The sequence below is a fragment of the Heptranchias perlo genome, chromosome 27, assembly GCF_035084215.1.
Source record: "Heptranchias perlo isolate sHepPer1 chromosome 27, sHepPer1.hap1, whole genome shotgun sequence".
Classification (NCBI taxonomy): domain Eukaryota; kingdom Metazoa; phylum Chordata; class Chondrichthyes; order Hexanchiformes; family Hexanchidae; genus Heptranchias; species Heptranchias perlo.
Window position 1 is genome coordinate 17,497,009 of NC_090351.1, and position 24,492 is coordinate 17,521,500.

The window sequence follows — 24,492 nt, forward strand, 5'->3', positions numbered from 1 at the left end:
GTGCCACACTCGGTCAAATGCTGCCTTGATGTCAAGGGCAGTCATTCTCACCTCACCTCTGGAATTCAGCTCTTTTGTCCATGTTTGGACCAAGGCTATAATGAAGTCTGGAGCCGAGTGGTCCTGGCAGAACCCAAACTGAGCATCGGTGAGCAGGTTATTGTTGAGTAAGAGCCGCTTGATAGCACTGTCGACGACACCTTCCATTACTTTGCTGATGATTGAAAGTAGACTGATGGGCCGGTAATTGGCCGGATTGGATTTGTCCTGCTTTTTGTGGACAGGACATACCTGGGCAATTTTCCACATTGTCGGGTAGATGCCATTGTTGTAGCTGTACTGGAACAGTTTGGCTAGAGGCGCAGCTAGTTCTGGAGCACAAGTCTTCAGTACTACAGCCGGGATGTTGTTGGGGCCCATAGCCTTTGCTGTATCAAGTGCACTCAGCCGTTTCTTGATATCACGTGGAGTGAATCGAATTGGCTGAACATTGGCTGCTGTGATGGTGGGGATATCGGGAGGAGGCCGAGATGGATCATCCACTCGGCACTTCTGGCTGAAGATGGTTGCAAACGCTTCAGCCTTGTCTTTTGCACTCACGTGCTGAACTCTGCCATCATTGAGGATGGGGATGTTTACAGAGCCTCCTCCTCCCGTTAGTTGTTTAATTGTCCACCACTATTCACGACTGGATGTAGCAGGACTGCAGAGCTTTGATCTGATCCGTTGGTTGTGGAATTGCTTAGCTCTGTCTATAGCATGTTGCTTCCGCTGTTTAGCATGCATGTAGTCCAGAGTTGTAGCTTCACCAGGTTGGCACCTCATTTTTAGGTACGCCTGGTGCTGCTCCTGGCATGCTCATCTACACTCCTCATTGAACCAGGGTTGATCCCCTGGCTTGTTGGTAATGGTAGAGTGAGGAATATGCCGGGCCATGAGGTTACAGATTGTGCTGGAATATAATTCTGCTGCTGCTTATGGCCCACAGCACCTCATGGATGCCCAGTTTTGAGCTGCTAGATCTGTTCTGAATCTATCCCATTTAGCACGGTGGTAGTGCCACACATGTTGGATGGTATCCTCAGTGTGAAGACGGGACTTTGTCTCCACGAGGACTGTGCAGTGGTCACTCCTACCAATACTGTCATGGACAGATGCATTTGCGACAGGTAGATTGGTGAGGACGAGGTCAAGTAAGTTTTTCCCTCGTGTTGGTTCACTCACCACCTGCCACAGGCCCAGTCTGGCAGCTATGTCCTTCAGGACTCAGCCAGCTCAGTCAGTAGTGGTGCTACCGAGCCACTCTTGGTGATGGACATTGAAGTCCCCCACCCAGAGTACATTCTGTGCTCTTGCTACCCTCAGTGCTTCCTTCAAGTGGTGTTCAACATGGAGGAGGACTGATTCATCAGCTGAGGGAGGGCGGTAGGTGGTAGTCAGCAGGAAGTTTCCTTGCCCATGTTTGACTTGATGCCATGAGATTTCATGGGGTCCGGAGTCAATGTTGAGGACTTCCAGGGCCATTTCCTCCTGACTATATATCACTGTACCGCCATCTCTGGTGGTTCTGTCCTGCCGGTGGGACAGGACATACCCAGGGATGGTCATGGAAGAGTCTGGGATGTTGGCTGAAAGATATGATTCTGTGAGTATGGCTATGTCAGGCTATTGCTTGACTAGTCTGTGGGACAGCTCTCCCAATTTTGGCACAAGTCCCCAGATATTCGTGAGGAGGACTTTGCAGAGTCGACTGGGCTTGGTTTGCTTTTGTCGTGTCCGGTGCCTTGTGGTCCGATGCTGGGTGGTCCGTACGGTATTATTCTTATGACTTCTTTTAGCAAGATTTTACAACTGATTGGCTTGCTAGGCCATTTCAGAGGGCAATTAAGAATCAACCACATTGCTGTGGGTCTGGAGTCACAGAGGCCAGACCGGGTAAGGACGGCAGGTTTCCTTGCCTAAAGGACATTAGTGAACCAGATGGGTTTTTACGACAATCTGGTAGTTTCATGGCCACCATTACTGATATTAGTATTTTAATTCCAGATTTTATTTAGGGTGCAGGTAGCTTACCTTGGCTGCTCTGGTGAGGTTGTTAAATTACTTCCACTGCAAAAGTGTCCTTGGATTCAAGGTAGTCACTCTCACTGCCACAGCCACTGCCCTCCACAAAGCATGTACCACATTCTTGGCAGGACTCCAGCACCTGACCCCAAAGAGCCCGTCCCACCTGCTCTGTATATCCGCTACAAGGACACGCTACAAGGACGCTACAAGGCTCTCTAATGTTTTGCCGCCGGTTGCCAAACTTATTGCCCAGATTTTATATTTCTGCTGCTAATTCAAGTCTCTGTATCTCTTCCAGATATTTTCTGGCAGCACCTCCCACCCATTCTCCCTCATCTCCTTTGCTCCAGGGACCCCTCCTGAAATTTTCCGACTGTCCTCTCTTCATGGTCCATTTGAGGCCCTGCTCCCACCCATGTGCTGTTTTCCACCCTCCGAGCATATCGGAGGCACTGCAGGTTATATATTGACAGCCTGTATGTTTTTGCCTCTGCAAATTGACTGACCCTGCAAGTTACGGCAGGTCTGCGCCTCTAACTGAAGACAGGTGAAAGTCCTGCTCCACCTCAGTTCTAACAGTGCAACGTCACAACACGACGTAGAATTTAAAGTGTTTTTATCCTCTAAGTAGACAACAACTCTGATTTTGCAGGGCGCTTACTGAAATGGGAAACATAGCATACAAAAGTGTTCGATGCACAGATATGACCTACACACTAGATGCCACAGTAATTGTGTTGTACAACATGCGTATGTTGCACTTTTACTTGTGCAGGACTTTGTGTGGCATTAAAGCTACTTATTAGTAGACAATCAAATCTCACCATTAGCTGGATCTCTGTATTGATTCCTATGGAATGACAGAATCATAGAATCATAGAAAGGTTACAGCACAGAAGGAGGCCATTCAACCCATTGAGTCTGCGCCAGCTCTATGCAAGAGCAATCCAGCTAGTCCCACTCCCTCACCCTTTCCACGTAGCCCTGCAAATTTTTTCCTTTCAAGTACTTATCCAGTTCCCTTTTGAAGGCCATGATTGAATCTGCCTCCACCACCCCCTCGGGCAGTACATTCCAGATCCTAACCACTCGCTGTGTAAAAAAGTTTTTCCTCATGTCACCTTAAATCTATGTCCTCTGATTCTTGACCCTTCCGCCAATGGGAACAGTTTCTCTCTATCTATTTTGTCTAGACCAGTCATGATTTTGAATGCCTCCAGCAAATCTCCTCGCAACTGTCTGACAGACAGGTAAATCCCCATTAAGGTTAATGTTATTTTAGATTCATATCAGAAATAACAGAATCTTGGACGCAGCCTATAGAAGTCTGAAGATTTGGAAAGAAACAATCTAGAGTTATGGTTCTGAGAAACCTCTCTGCTATTTTTTTCTATCTTTATTGCTTGCTCTGGATGTGACTTAGAACAATGGGACCTTTAACACCTGGGACCATGAACAGTAATCCCTGTCCAGTTGTATGACTGAAAGAAATGCACTATAAAGAAGTTTAAATTAATAATCACCCAGGGTTCTGCTCCTGGTTACTATTCAGTGGCTCCTGAAGGAGACTGCTCATATGTGGGTTTTCTATCATTGCTGCCACAGCAACATTGCAAGCAAGGAATGCCAGCATATTCGTAGTGTCCAGCATTGCTAAGGCTGATGGAATGGGTTTTAAAGTTTAAATCCCCCACCTCCTCCCGTGACAACGATTGATCAGTGGGCAACTGATGCACTCTTAAACACTGGGAAAATATGACTGTTCAGAAAAGACCCCCATTATTATTTATGAAGGGGAGCAGGCAGGACCTTTTAGTTGCTGCAGGCAGAGAAGTCCTGCAATTGTTGGAAAATTTCACATCTTAACATGGCTCATTCCCCAGTGCAGGCAAGACCACCACTGGCAGTCTGCCAAAAATATTCTAATTAAGCCGACCATGGGAAATCCGCTAGGGTCAGTTCCAAATTCGACAGGTGGGCAGAAATTTTGCCTCACCAAACTTCTGGAAGCAATGTTGCCAAAGAGGAAAATCCTGGCCACATTATCCAATTAAATCAAAATCAAACTTACCGTATTCCATCTGTTGTTATCCGATTACTGTTTCCTTTTTGGTGAGATTGATGGACCATTGGCACCACCTTAAAGTTTTCCGGGCTTTTAGTATCTGGAAGCGTGCGAGAATATTGGCTCCTACTCCTTGTATAAAGACTCTTGGTCCGGTTTGGAGATTGGTACATGCTTCTCACTCTTTTTGCTGTCTGCATATTTTGTGCAATTATAAGATCTGGTTCACTTCGACTAGCTGAAATGCCTTGGATGAAGACTTCATTGTCACCCTGTGGACTTAGTGGACCAGGACTTTTACGAAAATGTGATGGTACGCTGATTGATCTGTTTTCCTTTGTGCGGGAAGAGCTGAACAGGCTCTTTTGCCTGTACTCTCTTGTGGTTCCTGTTCCATAAATCAGGCCATTTTCCATGCTGGAAAATCCATTCAAGGTACCGTTATACTCTGAACCCTGAGAAAATAGAGAATGTTTAAGTATTGAATTGAACATCTTCAGTTTTTATTAAAGATAAAAAAGGCTTCACATAAACATATTTACTTGTAGAGTTAGAGCTGAAGCCTAGAACTGCAAGGTAAAAATACAAATAGCTCTTAGTACCAAATATAGTTAAAATCATAGGGATCTAAATTTAATTTTGTTGCACCTAAAATGAGCGCAATGATAACCAATTTAGCAGTGCAGAGGCCCGTGGCTGATCTCTCTGGGAGTTCGGGCCACTGCTGAATTGATCTGGGTCGTTCTTTTAGGCGGCTTCCTCATTTCGATATTGAAATGAAACTCCTCCGCTCATTTCAGATCTGTACCATCTACAGGGTGCACTGCAGCAACTCGCCAAAGCTTCTTCGACAGCACCTCCCAACCTCGCAACCTCTACCACCTAGAAGGACAAGGGCATAAGCACGTGGGAACAACACCACCTGCATGTTCCCCTCCAAGTCACACACCATCCCGACTTGAAGGAATGGCGATATATTTCCATCGTCGCTAGTCAAAATCCTGGAACTCCCTATCTAATAGCACTGTATATCACCATACAGACTGCAGCGGTTCAAGAAGGCGGCTCACCACCACCTTCTCAAGGGCAATTAGGGATGGGCAATAAATGCTGGCCTTGCCAGCGATGCCCACATCCCATGAACAAATTAAAAAAACCTCCTAAATTTGTTTGCCCTAGACAGAGCTCGTGACGCGCAAGTATCCATTGGCATTTCCGGGTCATGACTAGCCTAACCAGTAGTCCTTAAAGGGGCCCTGCAAGAAAAGGCCACAAAACTTCTAAAATTTTGTTTTTTGTGCATTTGGAAGGAGCATGAGTGCTCCTCCTGGCTACAGAAAACAACAGCGGCCGCTATTAGCCCGCCCTCGCCACTCTCCCGATCGCCTCCCCCCCCCCCCCCCCCCCCCCCCCACCACCATGTACTTACCTTTGGCCATGGGTATGGGCCAAAATACTTAAGGCCCCGACAGTTGAGTAGCCTGATTGGCACCCGCATCTTGCCCGATTTATTCTGATGAGGCCCAAGGACGAATTTACTTCGGTCCTTGGGCCTCCCCGTTCCGGCGCCATCATTGTGTTCTGCCGGAATTGTGCCTGGCTTGGGAAGCTAAGGAATTTAGGTCCCATAGACTTTTCCTCTTTTATGCTTATCAAGGTGAATGATTGCAGTCTTTTAGAATGAAATTCGGTGCTGCAATCCATTACAATGTTTGATTTAGACTGATCAAAGAGCACACCTCAGATTAAATCTTGTGCTTTCGTTTTTATGCTGGTATCAGTACGATACTTGTACTGCTTTTTGAGTTGTGTGCGTGTACATCACAGCTATATATCCACCCACGCCAATTAGGAGGTTAAAGATTGCGAAACTGCAGTCCCACACATGCTTCAGTTCATGCATACACGTATGTGATGTCAACATGTGTTTTGCACTGTACTATGCAGCCAAAATATATTGAAATTATGCAACAAATTCAACTTTTTGCGATTGCCTTACCATCAGTGCCATTTGAAATCAAAAATAAATTATTATTACACCCTATGTTTGAAGCTAGTACATTACACAAGTTAGTACAGTACCAACAAATGTTCGATATAACTTCAGTAATTATTTGAGATTAACTTTCTATTCAAGATTCCTGCTTTTTTTAATATGGTGTGTGTTTCTAAGTTATAGTGAACTCAATCTTGCAATGTAATTTCGGTCCAACCACTAACCAGGGCTGAACTCACTATGTTATTTAACCATAGACTGTTGAAAGGCTTTGGGAAATTCCAGGTTCCCTGGGGGCATTAGTAAAGCTAGTTTAGTAAAACAAACAATTTTAAATTGAAAAGCTATTAAATACTTTACAGTGAGTAATTCTTCTTCCCGTCCCTCATTCTACTTTTTCCCCTCATTCTTCCTTCATTTTTATTATTTTAATTTCTAATATAATCTGTTCTAGAATTTAACTCTAAAATACTTAATTTTATTTCCTGTACCTCCTGGGACCTATTTTATATTTTGGAGGTGGAAACAACTTTGGAAAATTGGCCTCTGATTGATTGATCCCCAAAAGAATACAATGACAGCTAATATTAGCAGGTGAATGCTTACTGTACTCATGTTAGATCCCTCTATTTGCTATGATATTCTTCTAGCTGCTATTTTCATGTGGATGTTAACCCAGTGCCTCTGTTAAAATCGTGAGAACAGATTTGTCAATGAAACACATTACGCATGTATGCTCTATTAACAACAATAGTAATTTCTAGTTGTCCTTGGTGTGGGAAGAGTTAATTCAGCCATACTTACAAGAACAAAAGTTCAATGCTCCATAAAAATAACAGAAAAGTAATTTGTTGAAGAATTACTTCAGCAATGTCCTTTGAAACTTGACAAAGGAAAATCATTAATTTAATGTGGCTTTAACCTCAACTAGAAAAATGTATCGGTGTCTAGGTTTCTCTATTTGCCAGTTGGAAATTAAATTAAAAATAAGTGACAATATCAAGGCTGATTTTCCTCTTATAGCACTTGGGTGTAAGAGATCATCAGGGCAGAGCAAAGAGAGGGCAATCAGGTATGGAGAATCGCATACCCATAACAGAGCCTTCCCAATGTTAGGATGGAAGATTGGGCAGGCTCCATTTCAGGTGTGTGACACTTTCTGCCTGATTTTTTTTTATTGTGCATCCCTCAGGTGATCCCTTAAGCTCAGATGCTTAAAAGATCTGCCCTAACTAGTTCTATTGCTTATGCATTGGGTAGGGCACTGAAAATTTTAACAATATATTTAATATAGTTGGAATCAGTAGAATTTTGCATTAAAAGGAGTCTTAAAGATTTAAAACTACTGTATTATATAAAACATAACAATACAAGTATTTCATCTGTTGATTCAAATGAAAACACTGAACTTGTCCAATGTGAATTTGAGTAATGGACAGTCCTGGAACTCAAATACACGACCGCCTGGTCAAGTTTGAGCTCCTGTACAACTGATCATTTTAATTGTATGCAACATCATTTTTGTAGAAACATGTGCATGCCTTGCAGAGAGCAGCAAGAGTTAATGTTCTATCATCTCATTTAAACTATTGTGGCAATTTGCTTGGAGTTTGATCAAGAGATAAGAGATACAGAACTTCAAAATAGGGTGTGGCATGTCACAGCCTTTGTGCAAATAGGGTGGATCCGTATACAGCACTTGGTGCTATCTCTATTCCAAGAGAAAAAGCTGAAGTTGTCACCCACTATCTACTGTTTGCTTTGTGACAAAGACGGATAATTGCTGCTGTTAATTGAATATTGTGTCCTTTTGTCATACTGTAATTAGCTCAGTAGATTTGTTTACTTATTGTGCTAACTATTGGAGCATTCATATTTTTAAACTTAAAAAAAATCTGCACAATGGACAGAATACCCCCAAAAATCATTTCCATTTACATTTCTAATTTCTACGAACCATTTCTCATTTGGAGCATGCTCTGAACTCACTTATTTTATAAAATTTGTCATGAAGCAAGCTTCAAGTGTTTCCTGCCTAGAAATGCGGATTCAGACTGAAAGGTATACACCTGAAAGAAATCACGTTCATCTCTATTTCAAAACTGTGGTCATGCGAATTCTAAGTTTGCATGGCAGATGCTAGTTGAACACATAGGGCTGATTTTTTGGTGAAATGTGTGCAATGTGCTACGCCCTGGGCAGAACTGGAATGCCTGGATTTCCTGGATGTGCTCATTTGAATACAAAAGACAGACTTTGGACATGCAGCAAGAGACAAATGATGACAGCTCAAACTGCTGCCATGAAGGTTTAAATGGAAGGATTCTGTTTGTATTGATTGCAGAATGGAGCTATTATATGGAAAGGGGTCAGGAAAATTCCTGTCCTTTGCTCGTGAAGTAGTTGATAATGACTCTGGAGAGCGGCAGGCAACTATCTTCAGCACCTGTCAAAGGATATCTGCCTCCCAATAAGCCATTATCGCAAAAGCTGGGTGGGGGGGGGGGGGGGGAGTACTACTGTACTGAACACATGTCCAATGTCCATCAGTGAATGAAAGAGCAACAACATTCTGCTATAATCTCTTAGCTGAAAACCCATTTTTATTCAAAATGCCAAAAAAGACCTTTCTAGACAGGGGTAGCTTGTCTCTAAGACAGATAGCATTTAAATGGCAGCTCTGGAAGCTACAGCACCTGGCCCGAGAGCAGGAAATCTGAGTGCACAGGTCTCTGTCACTCGTTTGCATGAAATTTAAATTGATGCACTCTCTTCAGGTGCAGTCAGGTCTAACCACCTGAAAGGCCATATGGGAAATTCAGAGGTAGTGATATTCAGGCACATAACAGGGGCAAAGAATTATCACCTATTTTTCTTTCTGTGTATAGTGCCCATTTTACAGGTGTCAATTGGTCCTCGTTGTTTACTTTTTGACAACTAGTTCTAATTTGTCACAGAATACAGCATTGGTACAGCAAATAGAGGAAGCAAGCAAGGGGATAGGGCTGGGAGGATGCAGAAATAGGGAAGAGCGAGATCATAGAGGAGTTTGCAGATGAGGATGAGAATTTTGAAGTCGATTGGCTCCTTATCCCTCAGTACATGAAGGTTTACACTGACAGGGGCAATAGATGAGTGGAACTTTGTACCTGAAAGGATGCAGGTGGCTGAGTTCTGGATGATTTAGAGGTTATGTAGAGAGGAACTTGGGAGGCCGATGAGCAAGACTTTAGAAAATTCAAGCCTTCAGGTAACAAAGATATGAAAGAGGATCTCTGCAGCAGTGGGGATGAGTTAGGGATGAGAATGGGTGTGTCAGATGGGGAAGTAGCACTTCTTGGTGATGCATTGGATGTTGGGTTTGAAGCTAATTTCAGGAAGCTACTACATCGGATAAAACTTGTAAGGCCAGATTTTCCTGTTCCTGTGTCTGGGCTTATTGGAACCCCTGGGCATATTGAATAGAGGAAAAGCAGATGGGAAAGATTGCATGCCTGTAAGGGAGCCTGCACAATTTCCTGTCTATTAATTTAAATAGATGGAAAATGAGGTGGGCTCCCTAATAGACATGTGATCCTCCTCACCAGATTGATGTGCTGGGCCCAGATGATCCAATATGCCTAGTCGTTGGAACACAAAAATCTGCCTCACAGCCTCCTAAATGTCCAATATATGATTAAGTAATAACAGTCGTATCATGCCACAGACAGGAAGTTAAGATGTTTCAGTTCCTCCCAATGTAGTGCTAAGATGACTTCTTTAATATTTTCTTTTATAAATCATATTACAATGGCAACAGAAAAACAACCAAGTAGATATATAACAGGTAGGAAGGGAGCAACAGGAGGTCACGATGTACTGTATCAGTTGCAAACTGGATGGCTACAACTTTAAAATGTTAATGTGTGACGTGAAAAATTTTGTGCGAGAGCTCTGACTTTTTCCATATTTACACAGCCATTCCTACCACTGACAAAGTATATATAAAATTTGAATCATTAACAGAGTGTAGACATAGCACATACCAAAAAATGTCCCTGGTTTTATTTCTCATTTTTCAATTCCATTGATTTTTGCAGACAAACTACAGCTAGCTGGTTTGATAAACTTTTAAAAGGGGGCAAAGAGTGTAACATCTAAAAACATCAAAATTTCCGAAGATTTGGGATAATTTTAATTTTTACGAATACTCCAAAAGAAAATACACTGTCCTTGAACTAACGTCATCCCCTAGGTTTACTTCGGTCATGCACTCGGTTAGCCACTCATGGCATTCGTAGGTTAAGCTAATCCACGTCCCCAACCACACTGAATTTATATTGTGTGGAGGAAAGTTTGTTTTTTGGCATTTTTTCCCCATATTTCACTTCTGAGGATGTTGACAGTTTGTTTACCTTAGAAAATGAATGTGTATTGCACTATTTGACCAGAGGGAGCACCAGAGACCTGTCCTCAGCCAACAGACTGTTTGCCCATTGCCTCAGCTACTGCCCTGACTGAGATATCAAAACCACAACAGAACAGGAATCAACCCTGGGATCTTCTGGTCTGTATGGCTTGGTACAACTAGCCCAGTGAGGGAGCAAGCAAGTTGTTTTATTGGACCAGAATTTGCTGTCAAAATAAGGGGAGACTAATGGCGCTCACCGTTATTTATGCGTAAATGGTACAGCAACCTCAGGCGAGGGGCAGTTACGTAGTTAAGCTCAAATATCCAAAAGTTGCTGTGCAAGTTGCGCTGCTCCGCTGTTAGCTTTGTGAAAACGGCATCGCACACTCTGCCTCACCATTGAAATGCATTGAACAGCGTAAAGTTGCTGTATTTGCGCGGTAGATACGAACTAAACTCACCACAGAAAGTTAAGTCTTGTCCATTTCAGTCTAAGTACCCCTTTAACAATGTGATAAGTGTTAATTGCTGCCAGTCAACCTTTCTGGCACTGAAAATTAACTATTACAAGTGGGAGCCTCATTCCTTCAGGTTTTAATTGTTGGAGATTTTAAAAATGTAAAATTTTTATTATTTTTTTTCTTTTCCTTTCTGTCTCTTTTTTCTCTCTCTCACTCCAATCTTTCTTTCCCTCTTTATTTCTCTTTCTGAACCTGATTTGACACTGAATTCACCCACTCTAACTTATACTTTCTCTTCATTCCTTGTGCTGTTAATGTCACAGTCCTTCATTCTGATGGTTAAGGATATACACAGTTATTTGCCCTGTTCACTCAGGACCCAGATGCCCGGTTTATCTTCGCTGTGCCGTTATCAGCTCGCAGTTTCAGCAACTTACCATGCAAAAAATATTAAAACCTAATCATTAAAGGGCAAGTCTAACTAATGGCAGACAATGTTAGATGCCCAAATTATTGCGGCAATTATGGCCTATTAAGAAAATGAAAGTCACTGATAAAGCATATCTGGATTTTTTTAAATGGGAGAACATGACAGGGGATCAGAAAGAAAAAAATAATTTGCATTTATATAGCACCAGTCACGATTTCAGGATGCCCCAAAGTGCTTTACAGCCAATGAAGTACTTTTGAAGTGTAGTCACTGTTGCAATGTAGGGAAACAAATCAGAACTCCCTTGCTCTCCTTTGAATAGTGCCATGGGACCTTTTATGTCCATCTGAGAGCCAGACAAGGCCTCAGTTTAACGTCTCACCTGAAAGACAGCACCTCCGAAAGTGCAGCACTCCCTTGAAACTGCGCTAACATGTCAGCCTAGATCAAGTACTCAAGTCTCTGGAATGGGACTTGAACACGGTTCCCTCTAAGCTGCGCGCATGCATGGCTGCGCAGCAGTTTGTTGTGTGCCGCGCAAGTAATCATTCTGTCCGCGCACCAAACCAGATCTCTCTGGTGGAGACGCTGCTGAGGTGACGTCAGCTACCAATCACTTTGCAGCAAGGGCAGGAGTTAAAGTTAGGTTGGACGGGAACGTTGTACTGAGAATGTCCGAATGTAGAGCGAAACAGGCGGAAGATCGGAGAAAGAGGTTAGAGGAACAAAGAATGAAAATAGAGAAACGGCGAGCTGTACTTCAGGAATGGCAGCGACTAAAGCTTCAGAAAAATAAGGTGTGTATCATTGCAGCTTTACTCCAGGAATTAGCATAGTTGAAAGGTTGGCAGTTCCAGATGTAGCATCTTTCACGAGAGAGTCTGGAGCCTGAGTTTGAACTGCAGTTTCCACTGATGTTCAGAATCTAATATGGTGACAGACTTAATTGTTTCTGACCCAGCCGCTAGACAATTACCTCATCAATTTCCTTTAAGAGGGGAGGCAACATTGACTGTAGCAGAGTCAGTGGGTCAAATATATGAAGAAACAAAAGCCCTGCACGGAGGTCCTTTTGGGTAGGCCCAATTAGAATAGCCTGGTTCACAGTTAAACCTTTGAGATTCACAACTCAGCTTTAACTGGAGTATATCAACTTCTTCCAAGTAGTTTTACAATTATAAACATCATTTTGAAAACATACTATTGCAATTCTAGATGATACCAAATCATTTTGCTCCTCTGTTCAAGTGGCTTTAGGACCTGTTATTATGACAACTAATATCTAGGGCCGTGAAATTGGTCTTTGCTTCTAACGCAAAAGCGGCATTAGCAGATCTGCACCCCATTTTACACGCCACCCGATTCTCTTTTCCATTGATGCCCCATTTTGCACCACCACAGAAGACCAGTTTCACCCTATAGGCCTCCAGATGACAGTGATTATGATTACTCAAGTGAGCGGTTGCCAAGTTTGCTCCATCCTGTCGTTCCTTGTGCCAACAATAATGATCAAATTGTCCTAGCTATTAGTTGAATCTCAGGGGTACTAAGCTTTTAGACAACTGCTTATAAGCATTCAAAATCTTTCCTACACTGTACAGAATGACTGCACAGGGTTGAAGTCTACTTTGTGGATTTGTTTACATTAATGTCTGCATTGGCAGGATGGCACTGTTGAATGTGGCTGTGGTATAGAGACTGCAGCAAGCGCTGGTATGGGGCAGGCTGGCATAACTTTTTGGGGTGGGGGGGGGGGGGGGGGGGGTCACAGGAAACACAGACATCACGGTGTCCAAACTTCAAACTGTCAAGAGAGAGTCTGGACAGTACTGCAGTGGTTTGGTTACTAGACCAGCAGCCTCAGAGGTTGAGAGTTCAAATCCCACCAGGGCAAGTTATAAAACTGAATTCAATAAATCTGATCATTTGTAGCCTGGCATCAGAAAAAGACCATGGAAGCTGCTGCTAATGTCCTTCAGGGAAGAGAGCCTGTTATCACTATCTGGTCTGGCCTACACATGACTCCAGTCTCACACAATGTGGTTGACTCTGAATGCCCTCAGTTCGACCAGCAATGAGCAATAAATATAGCCTTGCCAGCATCACCCTCATTATATAAATTTATCAGCCAGTATAACATTAAATTGTTACAATTATCCACTATTTTGTACATTTGTTCTGTTTGTTACATACCCTGAATAATGATTTCTAAAATGATGTTCTATTCAAAGTTGTGATTTTTTTTTATGGTGGCGCACACAGCCTTTATATCAGTGCACAAACCCAAATTCATTCCACACATGGCTGAAAAAAATTAGAGGGAGCATTGGACTTGAACCCAGAACCTTAAGACTCAGAGGCGAGAACCACGGTTGACATACAATAATAAGAGTTGAAGCTGCAAGTACAATTGACTGAAGTCAAAAAACTTTAGAAATACCATCAGAATCACACTGAGTAAGAACTACTTCCTTTGGTACAAACACCATGAATTTCCCCAAGGGTTCTCCCAATCGGCCACTGTAACTTTGGCGGAAGATCAGCTGAAACTCTGTTTACGCGTGTATCCGAAGTTTCCGCGAGTCTTCCGAATTTATGGTGGCCGATGGGAGAAGGAAATTCCCAGAAAGAATATTTTGCCAGGCTGCAAACTATTACTCTTGCCTGAAGAAAAAGTTAGTTAAAATGAGAAGCTAGCAATGTGCAGCAACTGGATTCAGATGTTTTGTTGCAAAACTAGTTTCTTTATATGGAAGCCTGATTACATCACGTTACACCCTAAAAGCTAGGTGGAGAATAGGTGTGGAAAAGTTAACAAGAGCACCTTTTTCTCCTGCTTGGGTGTGGATACGCCATCTGCAAAGCATAATAATGTCAAATTTGACATGTAGCAAAATTGCTTTCATCTACACTTCTGAACTAACTAATTACAAATAAGAATTTGTGCCAACATTAAAGGGGCAAACCAACCATTGTCTTTAAGGTTGTACAGTAACTGTTTTGTACCAGACAAGTGAAATAGAAAAGATTTAAAATCTGTCAGTACATGGTCAAAACAGAAGCAAACTCATTCATGTTCCTTCATGTTTTATTATTTGAAAATAAAGGGAAATTAAATGTTAATACACCAATATAAAGCCAATTATTTATTTGCTCGTCCAATATGTCCTGCTAAATATAAGATTGTAATGAAACTGTAACACTGAAAGGAGATGTTCCCAATTATGTGAGTCGAGAAGCAGCTGCATTGGGTGTTCTGGCTACCAAAGGTTAGCCGAGTTGACATTTATGGCTGGACGGTGTTTAGTTGTTAGTCATTAAGCTTAATGGAAACTGGCATTACTCCAAGTCCTGGATGCTGATCCTAGTCAAAAGGCTCAACTAATAAGTTCAGCACTGGCTGAGAGTTGGAATGCACTCAAGAAGGGTTTTCCCAGCCAGGAAACTCAAGATGGCACAGTGTTTTTTCCATTGGAAAAACTGGGAATATCATATCTCAGACAGGAGAAAGAATTTTGATCTGTCTTGAATTAGCCAATCTTTGCTGGGGTATCATTGGGATGCTTCAATTTCTTCCATTCCTCTGGGCTAGAGAGAAGAAAGTGACCAGGGTTGCTGTATCTCATTGGTATTCAGTAACTCCTGCTGGAAGTGTGTGTGTATGGATGTCAGATGAGAAAAAGATTTGGCTCAGCTGTGATGGCATCACAGTCAAATAGCCTGATGATACTCACTGCCCAGACTACGCATCCAAAATGAGTGCTTGGATGAGGTGCTGCCAATTATTGAATTGCATCACAGTTTTCTGAAGATAGGCAAAAGAACATCGCAGAGAAAAATCAGAGGAAAAGCACAACTGGTCGAACTCTAAGAATCCTGGCTTGGTTCTTTTTAGTTCTGATTCCGAATTAAGAACACATCAACCTCCACCTTAGCATCTTCCCTTGTAATTTTAAACACTTGAATCTTATTTCTATCAAATTTCTTCACTTCAATGAGAATAGATAGATCCCTCCTAACCCCACGTTACAGCTCAATCTTCCAAACTCCAAAACAATCATAGATGTTTTCCGTGTTTCTTACTAAGGGAGTGCTGCATTATCGGAGGTACTAATCTTCCAATGAGATGTTAAAACAAAGCCCTCTCTGGCAGTTCAGGTGCCCATTAAAGATGCCAAGGCACTATCCAAAGAGCAGGGATTTCTGATGTCCTAGGCATCATTCTTCCCTCAACCAACTGGTCATTTACTTCATTGCTATTTGTGGACTTTGCAGTATGGTTGCCACATTTTCCCACATAACAGTAACTGCATAATGTAATGTGAAGCACTTCAGATTATTTCTGAAAGACATCATGAAGGGCAACTTATGCTTCACTGGGAAAATGTCAGAATTAATGGCACTGTACAATGTACAAATATAATCAAAACACAGCTTTTTCTCAGTTTTATCCAAACCTGTGACAGCTTTTATTCTAAGAAATATATAAAGTGCTCATGTTTTTAAAAGTCACCATATCTGAAAAGGCACTATGGCAAAAACTCTTCAAACCCTTTAATTTTTCTGTCTGGCAGTGATTGCAGCTGTTTTAGACTTAGTTTTCAATTCATTCTTGTTACAACTCACTTTAAGACATATCTGCAATTCATATTTTACACTAATTTTAGCAAACATACTTTTTATTTATATTGTTAATGGACACATCCTTAAAGTATCATGTTAAAAATGGTCGCATCCTTAATTTATCATGTTTCAAGCACAGTAAAGGAGTGGGTGCACACAATTCGACTATTAGACACATCTTGGAAGCTATCTCTGGCTGCCATTATGTGGCCATTTCCAGATGTGGGTTAACATGAAAGTGGCAGGATAACTACAGAGTCTGTTTAAGCTCTTTTTAAATGGCATTAGAAAAGCATGTTCAGCTTTTTGCATGAGTAATGTGTATTTAGCTTATCAGACACAAAGCCTGTCTGCACATGTTGTCATGATGGAATTTTAAAACGGGGATAAGATGAGCTACATGAAATAGAACAGGCAAGATAAGTACATCCTTCAGGGTCTGGAACGAGATATCACCAAGGGTATAATTTTCAATGCACAGAGTTTATTACAGAAAGAAAACTCACATGTAGGTTAGATAAACCAGTCACAACCAGGTTACAGCTATTCTTTACTGCTACCAAAATAATGTTTTTTCAATGTTTTCACTTATATTGAAACAGTGGCAAAAAATAATCCATAAAATGTAAGGAAAACAGAAGAAAATGGGTAGTGTACAGGAATAATGTCAGCATTAAGTACTGTTTTGAACAAGAAATGACTAGTTTGGTTAATTCCATTAGTGTAATCAAAAAAGAAGCTCCCAAAGTGGCTGATTAAATAGCTTCTACTGCATGCTGGATCTCTTTAAAAAGGTGGAAAAAAGCTTTTCCTTGACCTACTGCGGGTTGAAGGCGTTTTCCAAAAGTTGCGGCTACACTATGACCGAGCAGTATTTCAAATATTAGATCCAGTGATTAGGAAATTGAGAAATTTATGCAGTTTGTACAAGTTAATGATTCAAACGCGAGATTCTTGCAGACTGTTCTTTTTATTCAAACTGCCAGGGACAAGCTTTGTCCAATATTTTATTATATTCTGAGTGTCATGCCATTCACAAATTACCAAAGCAGCTTACTCTAACTATACACATAATAACCTTTTTCTTAATGTTGTAAAACATTTTTTTAAATGGAAATCTGTTCTGTTAGTTGTGACAATATGGCTAACATTCAGTTAATGCTTTGTTATACTAGTTCTCTGAAGTTGTAGTGATTGAAATTAAGAATCATTTGACAGCAGAGAAAAATTACAGATTCACAGTAAATAATAGAAATTGAAATGTACTTATTATATCTTATGCACATTTGTTGGAGTGGTTTTGAAAAAGCTTGTACAAGAAGTATGTGGCTGCAGTGAGGGATTACCCACCGAAGTCTGTCTTAACTGGTCATAAAATGTCAATTGGGTGTAGTTCTGCTCTCCATTTCCACTGCTAAACTACCAAATGATACTTAAACTGTGAGGCAAGCTTAGTTCCTGCATTCTCACGTTTTCTCCCCAAGACTTAGTACTCATTCCCAACTCGAACAGATAAAGGGTTGAATAAACCACCTGGGTTTAAATCAAAGATCTTCTGATACTAAGCCTAACCCTCAATCAACTGACCTTCTACTGGAATGTATCCACTGGCCACCAGACATGAATAGGTCAAAGGTCAAGTATTAATTTTGATCCCTGCAGTCCCACTTTGTGCGGTCAAGTTATTTTTTTATTTTATAGCCCATGCAGTCAACACATTTAAGCACAGAATGTCATAGTGCACCCACTGCTGGTGATGTGGGGGAAAGCAAAACAAGAAGTCATCCAGTGTAGGAGGATTGCAGGATGCATGGAGGACATATGACTGGACAAGATCATTAGGGGCGGGGCGGGGTGGGGCGGGGTGGGTGTGGTGTACACAACCCGTTGTGCATACAAAGCAATGACTACACTTCAAAAAGTAATTTACAGGATGTGAAGCACTTTGGGTCATCTTGAGAATTCAAATTCTTTCTTTACTGCTTTCTGAGTGCACCACTTTTAAATGTAGTTTTATTTAAAGTCACAATTTTCTTTGTCATTTCTATGAATGTCTGTTTGGTTCACTATATAAAAGAACATTTTTTTTCAAATGTATCGTTTTGTAGCTGTAGCCCCACTCTCTCAACTATCAAATATTAAAATGTTTAGCTATCCACTACAATCTGATAAATGTAAGTAACTAATAAGCTCAGTGATGATCTTAAATTATCAAGTTACAGTAACTAGATAAACACCATTTATAAACATGGAAAATCATTTATGTAGTTACTTGCCGTTGACCACATAAAAAAAATCTAGTCTCTATTCTTTTGATACAGATTTCCATACGTTGCCAGGTGCTTAACCTTTAAAAGCCAAGTTTGATTTACTATTTCTGAATCAGTGATTCTATATAATAACAACGTTTTACCACCACTAACTAAAATTAATGAACAAAAACAACTAGCTGATACAAGCACACCTGCCACAGTTAGTTTATTTTTAAGGTAAGAGCATCATATGAATTTTCTGTTACAGCTTTCACAGCCTTAAATAAAATCCTTTAATTTGCCTTTTTATACAGTAATATATTTTACAAAATTTGGCAGCTATGATTTAAGATAATTTCTTGCAGCACTGATATCCTGTTTCCTAATAGTACAATTAAGTAGCATGTGTTTAATATAATTGGAATAATCAATCTAAAGCCATATTTTATTAAAGATAGCCATTTCTGAAATGTTTGGTCATGCTATTAATTTGTGATAATTATTTGTTACGAAACATTTAGAAGTGTTGTTTTCATTGCAAAATATGTGAATTTACTTGCAGCAATCTTAATTATAAATATTTTATTGCCATAATACAATCTTATTAATAACGTGCCTTTTTCCATTTTGAAATGATAATCTAAAAAAAATTACATACGGTTCAGAGTAAGGCAATAAGCTTTAGATGGTGCAACCAAAAGTGACAACAGATTTCAGTACCACAGATTATTATAAATTAATAATCAATGTTTTCAAATATTTATAAACTGGATACTGTTATGCATTTACAGGTTCGTAGTCCACTTAATTGTAATTCATTATAATTCTTTGTTCCACAACATGGTTAATTAAATCTAACAATGGCAAGACTAATAACACTGATCACATCACTTTTTTTTTTGAAAGAGTTGTCAGCTCTTATATTATCAATTTAGGAAGGATATTTTAAAACACTTGTTACTCAAAACTGAAGAAAGGACAATTTGTGTTCGGTATAAGGGATACTATTCAATTTTTGATTTTCATTTTGAAAGCATTGTGCTTGAAAATACTTTAACCATTATGTTCCCAGCAATATTGCATAATTCAATCATCTCAATTGGTTGCATTATAACCTATTAATTCAATGTCATTTTTGCTTGATAAACATTCAACTTATACAGCAGTGTGAATTAAACAATTTAAATAAAACAGTACAGGAAGAGGCTTTTGCTCAAAAAAATGAGTTACAACAATGACTTGCATTTATATTGCACCTTTAACACAGGAAAACGTCTCAAAGTGCTTCAGAGGCGTAATCAAAAAATGGACGTGGAGTCAAAGAAGGAGATACTAGGAGGGGTCACCTGAAGCTTGGTCAAAGATGTTTTAAGGAGGGTCCTAACAAAGGAGAGGGTGGTGGAGAGAGGTATGGATTTAAGGGGTTGACACAGCCACCAATGGTGAGGCAAAGGAAGGGGGGGGGCGGAGGGATGCACAAGATCCATGTGTAAACAGGGTTTCCGTCGCACTTCCTGCGAAGTTTCAGCAGCGGAGAAGGAGACGATCCAAAAAAATTCTAAGCCTAAGTGTCAGCTTATATTCAGTTGGTACCACTGTCACGTTGGAGTCAGAAGGTTGTGGGTTTCAGCACCCCCTCCAGAACTTCAGCACATAATCTAGGCTGACACATCAGTTCAGTTCTGGAGCACTGCTGCAGCGCTGTCAGAGTTGCTATCTTTTAAAAAAAGATGTTAAACCGATGCTCCATCCATCTGTTCCCTGGTGGATACTAAAGGTTCTACTGCACTATTAGAACAGGAGCTGGGCAGTGTTTCTGTGTACTAGCGAACATTTCTCCCACAAGCAACACCAACAGAACAAATGAACTGATTATTCATCTCATTGCTGTTTGCGGGATCTTGCTAAGCACAAATTGGCTGTTGTGGTTGCCTAAAAACAACAATAACTATATTTCAAACGTTACAATGAAAATATAAATTATTGTTTCCCTGCCTAATACCATCACCATAAGGATTGCAACGGTTCAAGAAGAAGGTCCACCAATACATTCTCAGGACAACTCAGGACAGGCACCTTTACCAGCATCACCCACATCCCATGAACAAATAAATAAATACATCATGCAATTTCTAGCCCTATGTCTTTTTTCTTTTTTTCATAATAGTTCTCCATTTCACACTTAGTATTATCCAGTAACTCAAATCATTAAACAGAAATTCACTTGAATGATCTTTGAATCAGGTACTATTTTACTAAATGATACAGAATTTTGATGTAGTGTAAAAAAATCAAATGATAAGAATAATTGGATTTTATTCCCATTCTTTCAAGAATAAAAAATCAATAGGATTTTAGCAACGCTACTGGAAATTAGATAAGAATTCTGTTGTAGAATCTATCCATTTGAAAAACAAATGTGGGCTGCAATTTATTAGACAGCATTCCATAACCTGCTGCATGAATTGTTACACAATATTAATCTGACTTTACATCACCTTCCCACAACTTGTAAAAGATTTGAAAGTTTGTGGTATGCTGTCTATTATTATTATTAGCAAAGATCAGGTTTATGGGTGTTTTTAAGTTACCTTGTGCCTTTGAGTTCCTCGATTCTTCATGTTCATATTTGAAAATGTATTTCTTCCAAAGTCAAAAAATTCCCTTTGGTTTGCGTTATGTGGACCATTTGACCATTCTATTCAACAGACAGAAGTAGAAAAAAAACACATTGTAAAGCCATTTTTAAAACAATATATTCATCTGCCATTTCGCATTGTGTATCAGATCACTTAAAAAATTACCAATCCATGCTTTCACAACATAGTACCATCTGTCTGTTGTCAGTTCTAGCAGTATGTCCCACACCAGCATTGTATGATATGAGGCACTTGATCTGAACCCAAGTGGTTTGATAGTTGTATTGGGCAGTTTTAATTACATTGAGGTAATTGTGCAAAAAGGAACTAAACCAATGAAATCTAACACAATTATTCTTGTCCTATGAATTATAAAGATCAGTGTTATACATATACTGCGTTATATATACACATGATTTTAGTAAAAAGTATCTAAAATTACAAATGCTTGTCATCTTTGATTAATGTATGTGAGTTGGACTAAAAGAAATCATGCCCTGAAAGACATATTCAGATCAAAGAAGCTTTGCACCCCAGTTGTACACATTTCAATTTCCCTCACAGTTACCTTTGATTACGAGGCAAAATGGAATATATAACAGGTAAACTCTAATGATCATAAGAACACATTTTATTTTTGAATCTGAATCTATCTACGTGTTTACATAGCATTAATTGAAAGTTTTTTTTTTACAAAAGATGAAATTATTTAAACACGCGCGAGAGAACTTTTTAATCAGTGATGTTAAACATATTTTATGTATCACATTCAGATATTAATACGTTGATATTAATGTAATTAACGCACCACTCACTTTACATCAATAAAGCAATGTACTAATACTCTAATATTAATCGCTATAAGCATAATCACTCGAAATGTAAGATTATGAAAAATGCAAAAAATCTGATTTGTTTCTTAATTACATTTCTAAAGAGAATGGAAACGTTTTGTCAAAATGAGCGAGAGGAAACATGGAGAGGGGGGTCCGTACCTTTTTTAATAGTCGTTTGCTGATTTTTCTTATTCTGCATCATCATCCGCACTTGGTTGTTGACTCTCTTCTCACTGTCCATTCGGGCCAGAGTGCTTAGCTTGTCGGGCGGCGGCAGAGCTAATGTAGAATTAGCTTGATTATCAAAACATTCACTGGCTGTAACAGTCTTCACATAAGCCATTTCCATTAGTTTTTCTCCCTGGTAACTACAACCACTCTTTTATCCCGTTTGATTCCCTCCTCTCTCTCTGCTTGCTTCAAGTTTTACCTCCCTCAGACTTTAATACCTTTTCCCCGCCCCGCCCAGCGCTGCACCTGATGAGCAAGAGCCTGGGTGGAGCTATAATTGGTGTGATTGACTATACTGTCAATCGTGCCCAGAGCGTTTAAAGGGGTTATTTGTATAAGGCGTCATTTAAAAAGTAAGAAAATAGAAAACGCTGTAAATATATGTAGCATTGGAAAAAAAAGACAATGAAGGTTAAAAATTTCTCCCCAATTCTCTCCCTTCCTGCCCGAAAACTCTTGGTTCCTTTAGGGGCTACAGTTCCACACATGCCAGGTCCATTTTGCTACCTCATTGAAGTGGCCATTATTTATGTTTGTGCCGCACAATTGACTTGGGGATTGATATCATAACCAAGCCTTATCCTGTCCTCAGTAAGACATATACCATCCATAGGATGCACTGCAGCAACTCGCCAAGGCTTCGACAGCACCTCCCAAACCCGCGTCCTCTACCACCTAGAAGGACAAGAGCAGCAGGCACATGGGAACAACACCACCTGCACATTCCCCTTCAAGTCACACACCATCCCGACTTGGAAATATATCACAGTTCCTTCATCATCACTGGGTCAAAATCCGGGAACTCCCTTCCTAACAGCACTGTGGGAGAACCTTCACCACACGGACTGCAGCGGTTCAAGGCGGCGGCTCACCACCACCTTCTCAAGGGCAATTAGGGATGGGCAATAAATGCTGGCCTCGCCAGCAACGCCCACATCCCGTGAACGAATAAAAAAAAATAATGCCAGAAATTACTGTTTGCAGTGTTAATTTATGGATGTCCAAAGCATTCATATGACATCGCTCAATTGTTTTAAGGGATGTGTTAATTGGTTCATTTTATGCAGATTAACATTTCTGTTAAAACAACAGATAGACGAATATAATACGAACGTTTTTGTCCTCAAATATCATAAATAATTTCTAGGCTATAGTGACTGCTTCTGATTACCACCATTACTAATTAGTAGCAGTAACTATTATTTTCTCAGAATGAGGGGACAAATGATTATTCAGGTAATATAATATTCATATCTGGGCACTTAATCACAGGTGGGGTTGTTACCTGAGAGCAATATTAAAAAAGTCCAGTCATGATTTCTTTACTAATACAGTCTAACAGGTAGAATCAAAATAGTTATGTCTGCACACCTTCAGTCTACAACCTTTTTATGATATATTGTCAGCTAAAAATGTTTTGACTTTTGTTACAAGATGTGTGTGGACCCAGGTGACTCACTTGTTGGGCTTTATCACAAACCTTTGAGCTGAAGAATCGTCTAGCCGTCAATTAGCCAGCTGTTCTTTTAAATGTACAATGGTGAGCATTTAGGATAAAAACATTCCCAAACCAACAAGCTCAGATGAAACAAAAATGGCCCGAAATAGGTTAACCAACAAATTAAAAGTGGGATAAAGGGGAAAGTGACCTGTACAAATCCTTTAGAGAGAAAAGAGAAGGGATTAAACAAAATGCAAAAACATGTCAGACAAAGAGGGGTAAATTTTAATTTAATCAGGAGAGATATAAAACGGGCTGCCGACTCGCCATCACCCATTTTACACTATCGCATAAAGTCAAGATCTACTCCAGAGACCTAGAAAAAAGCATAGCACCTGAGGCTAAACATAACAGTAAAAAACTATATCATTACCACAGCAGCAACAGGGCAGTTGAAGAGGTGAAACCCATAAAAGATGCAAATGGCCTCAAAATTGAGGATGAGCACCAAACAGTAAGAATTCTGAAAGGCTACTTCCTCCAAGTAACCATAAGGGATATCCCAAGTAAAATCAATAACTTTTTATAAAAGCGATGGAAATCTTAATGAGGCTAAATGGGCTCAAAACAAAAATTATTTAGGGAGCGATGGTATCCATCCCAGAGTGCTAAGAGAGACTAGAGAGCAGATTTGTGAGAAATTGACAATCATTATGAGGGAGTCAATGAATACTGGGGAAGCACCATTAGATTTTAAATAAGCTGAAGTGGCCCCCATATTGAAAAATAGACAAAACATTCACTGGCAACTACAGACCCATTAGTCTAACTTTCATTCCGTGTAAAATAATGGAATTGATTATCAGAAGTAAATATCTGTTAACCTAGTCATAGCTGTTCTGGAACAGCGTGGCTAGAGAAGCAACTATCTCTGGTGTACAGGCCTTTAGTACTACAGCCCTCGCTGTGTCCAGCGCACTCAGTTTCTTTTTACTGTCATGTGCAGTGAACTAATTTGGGCTAGACACTGATGGTAGGGACCGTGGGAGAAGACACTTTTG

The 24,492-nt window shown here is 40.2% G+C and overlaps 1 protein-coding gene across 2 annotated transcripts in view; it reads right to left on the bottom strand.

The window, feature by feature from the left end:
- LOC137344438 (plakophilin-1) overlaps nt 1-22,165 on the bottom strand; it is a 69,621-nt gene extending 47,456 nt beyond the window's left edge. For both annotated transcript variants that reach the window (XM_068007406.1, XM_068007407.1), the window contains exons 1-3: nt 21,919-22,165; nt 20,876-20,982; nt 4,139-4,587 (exon numbers count right to left, since the gene is read on the bottom strand). In XM_068007406.1, coding sequence (XP_067863507.1) covers nt 4,139-4,587; nt 20,876-20,982; nt 21,919-22,108 — 746 coding nt within the window. In that variant the 5' untranslated portion in view covers nt 22,109-22,165. The remainder of the gene's footprint in view (nt 1-4,138; nt 4,588-20,875; nt 20,983-21,918) is intronic.
- Between the last annotated feature and the right edge of the window lie 2,327 nt (nt 22,166-24,492).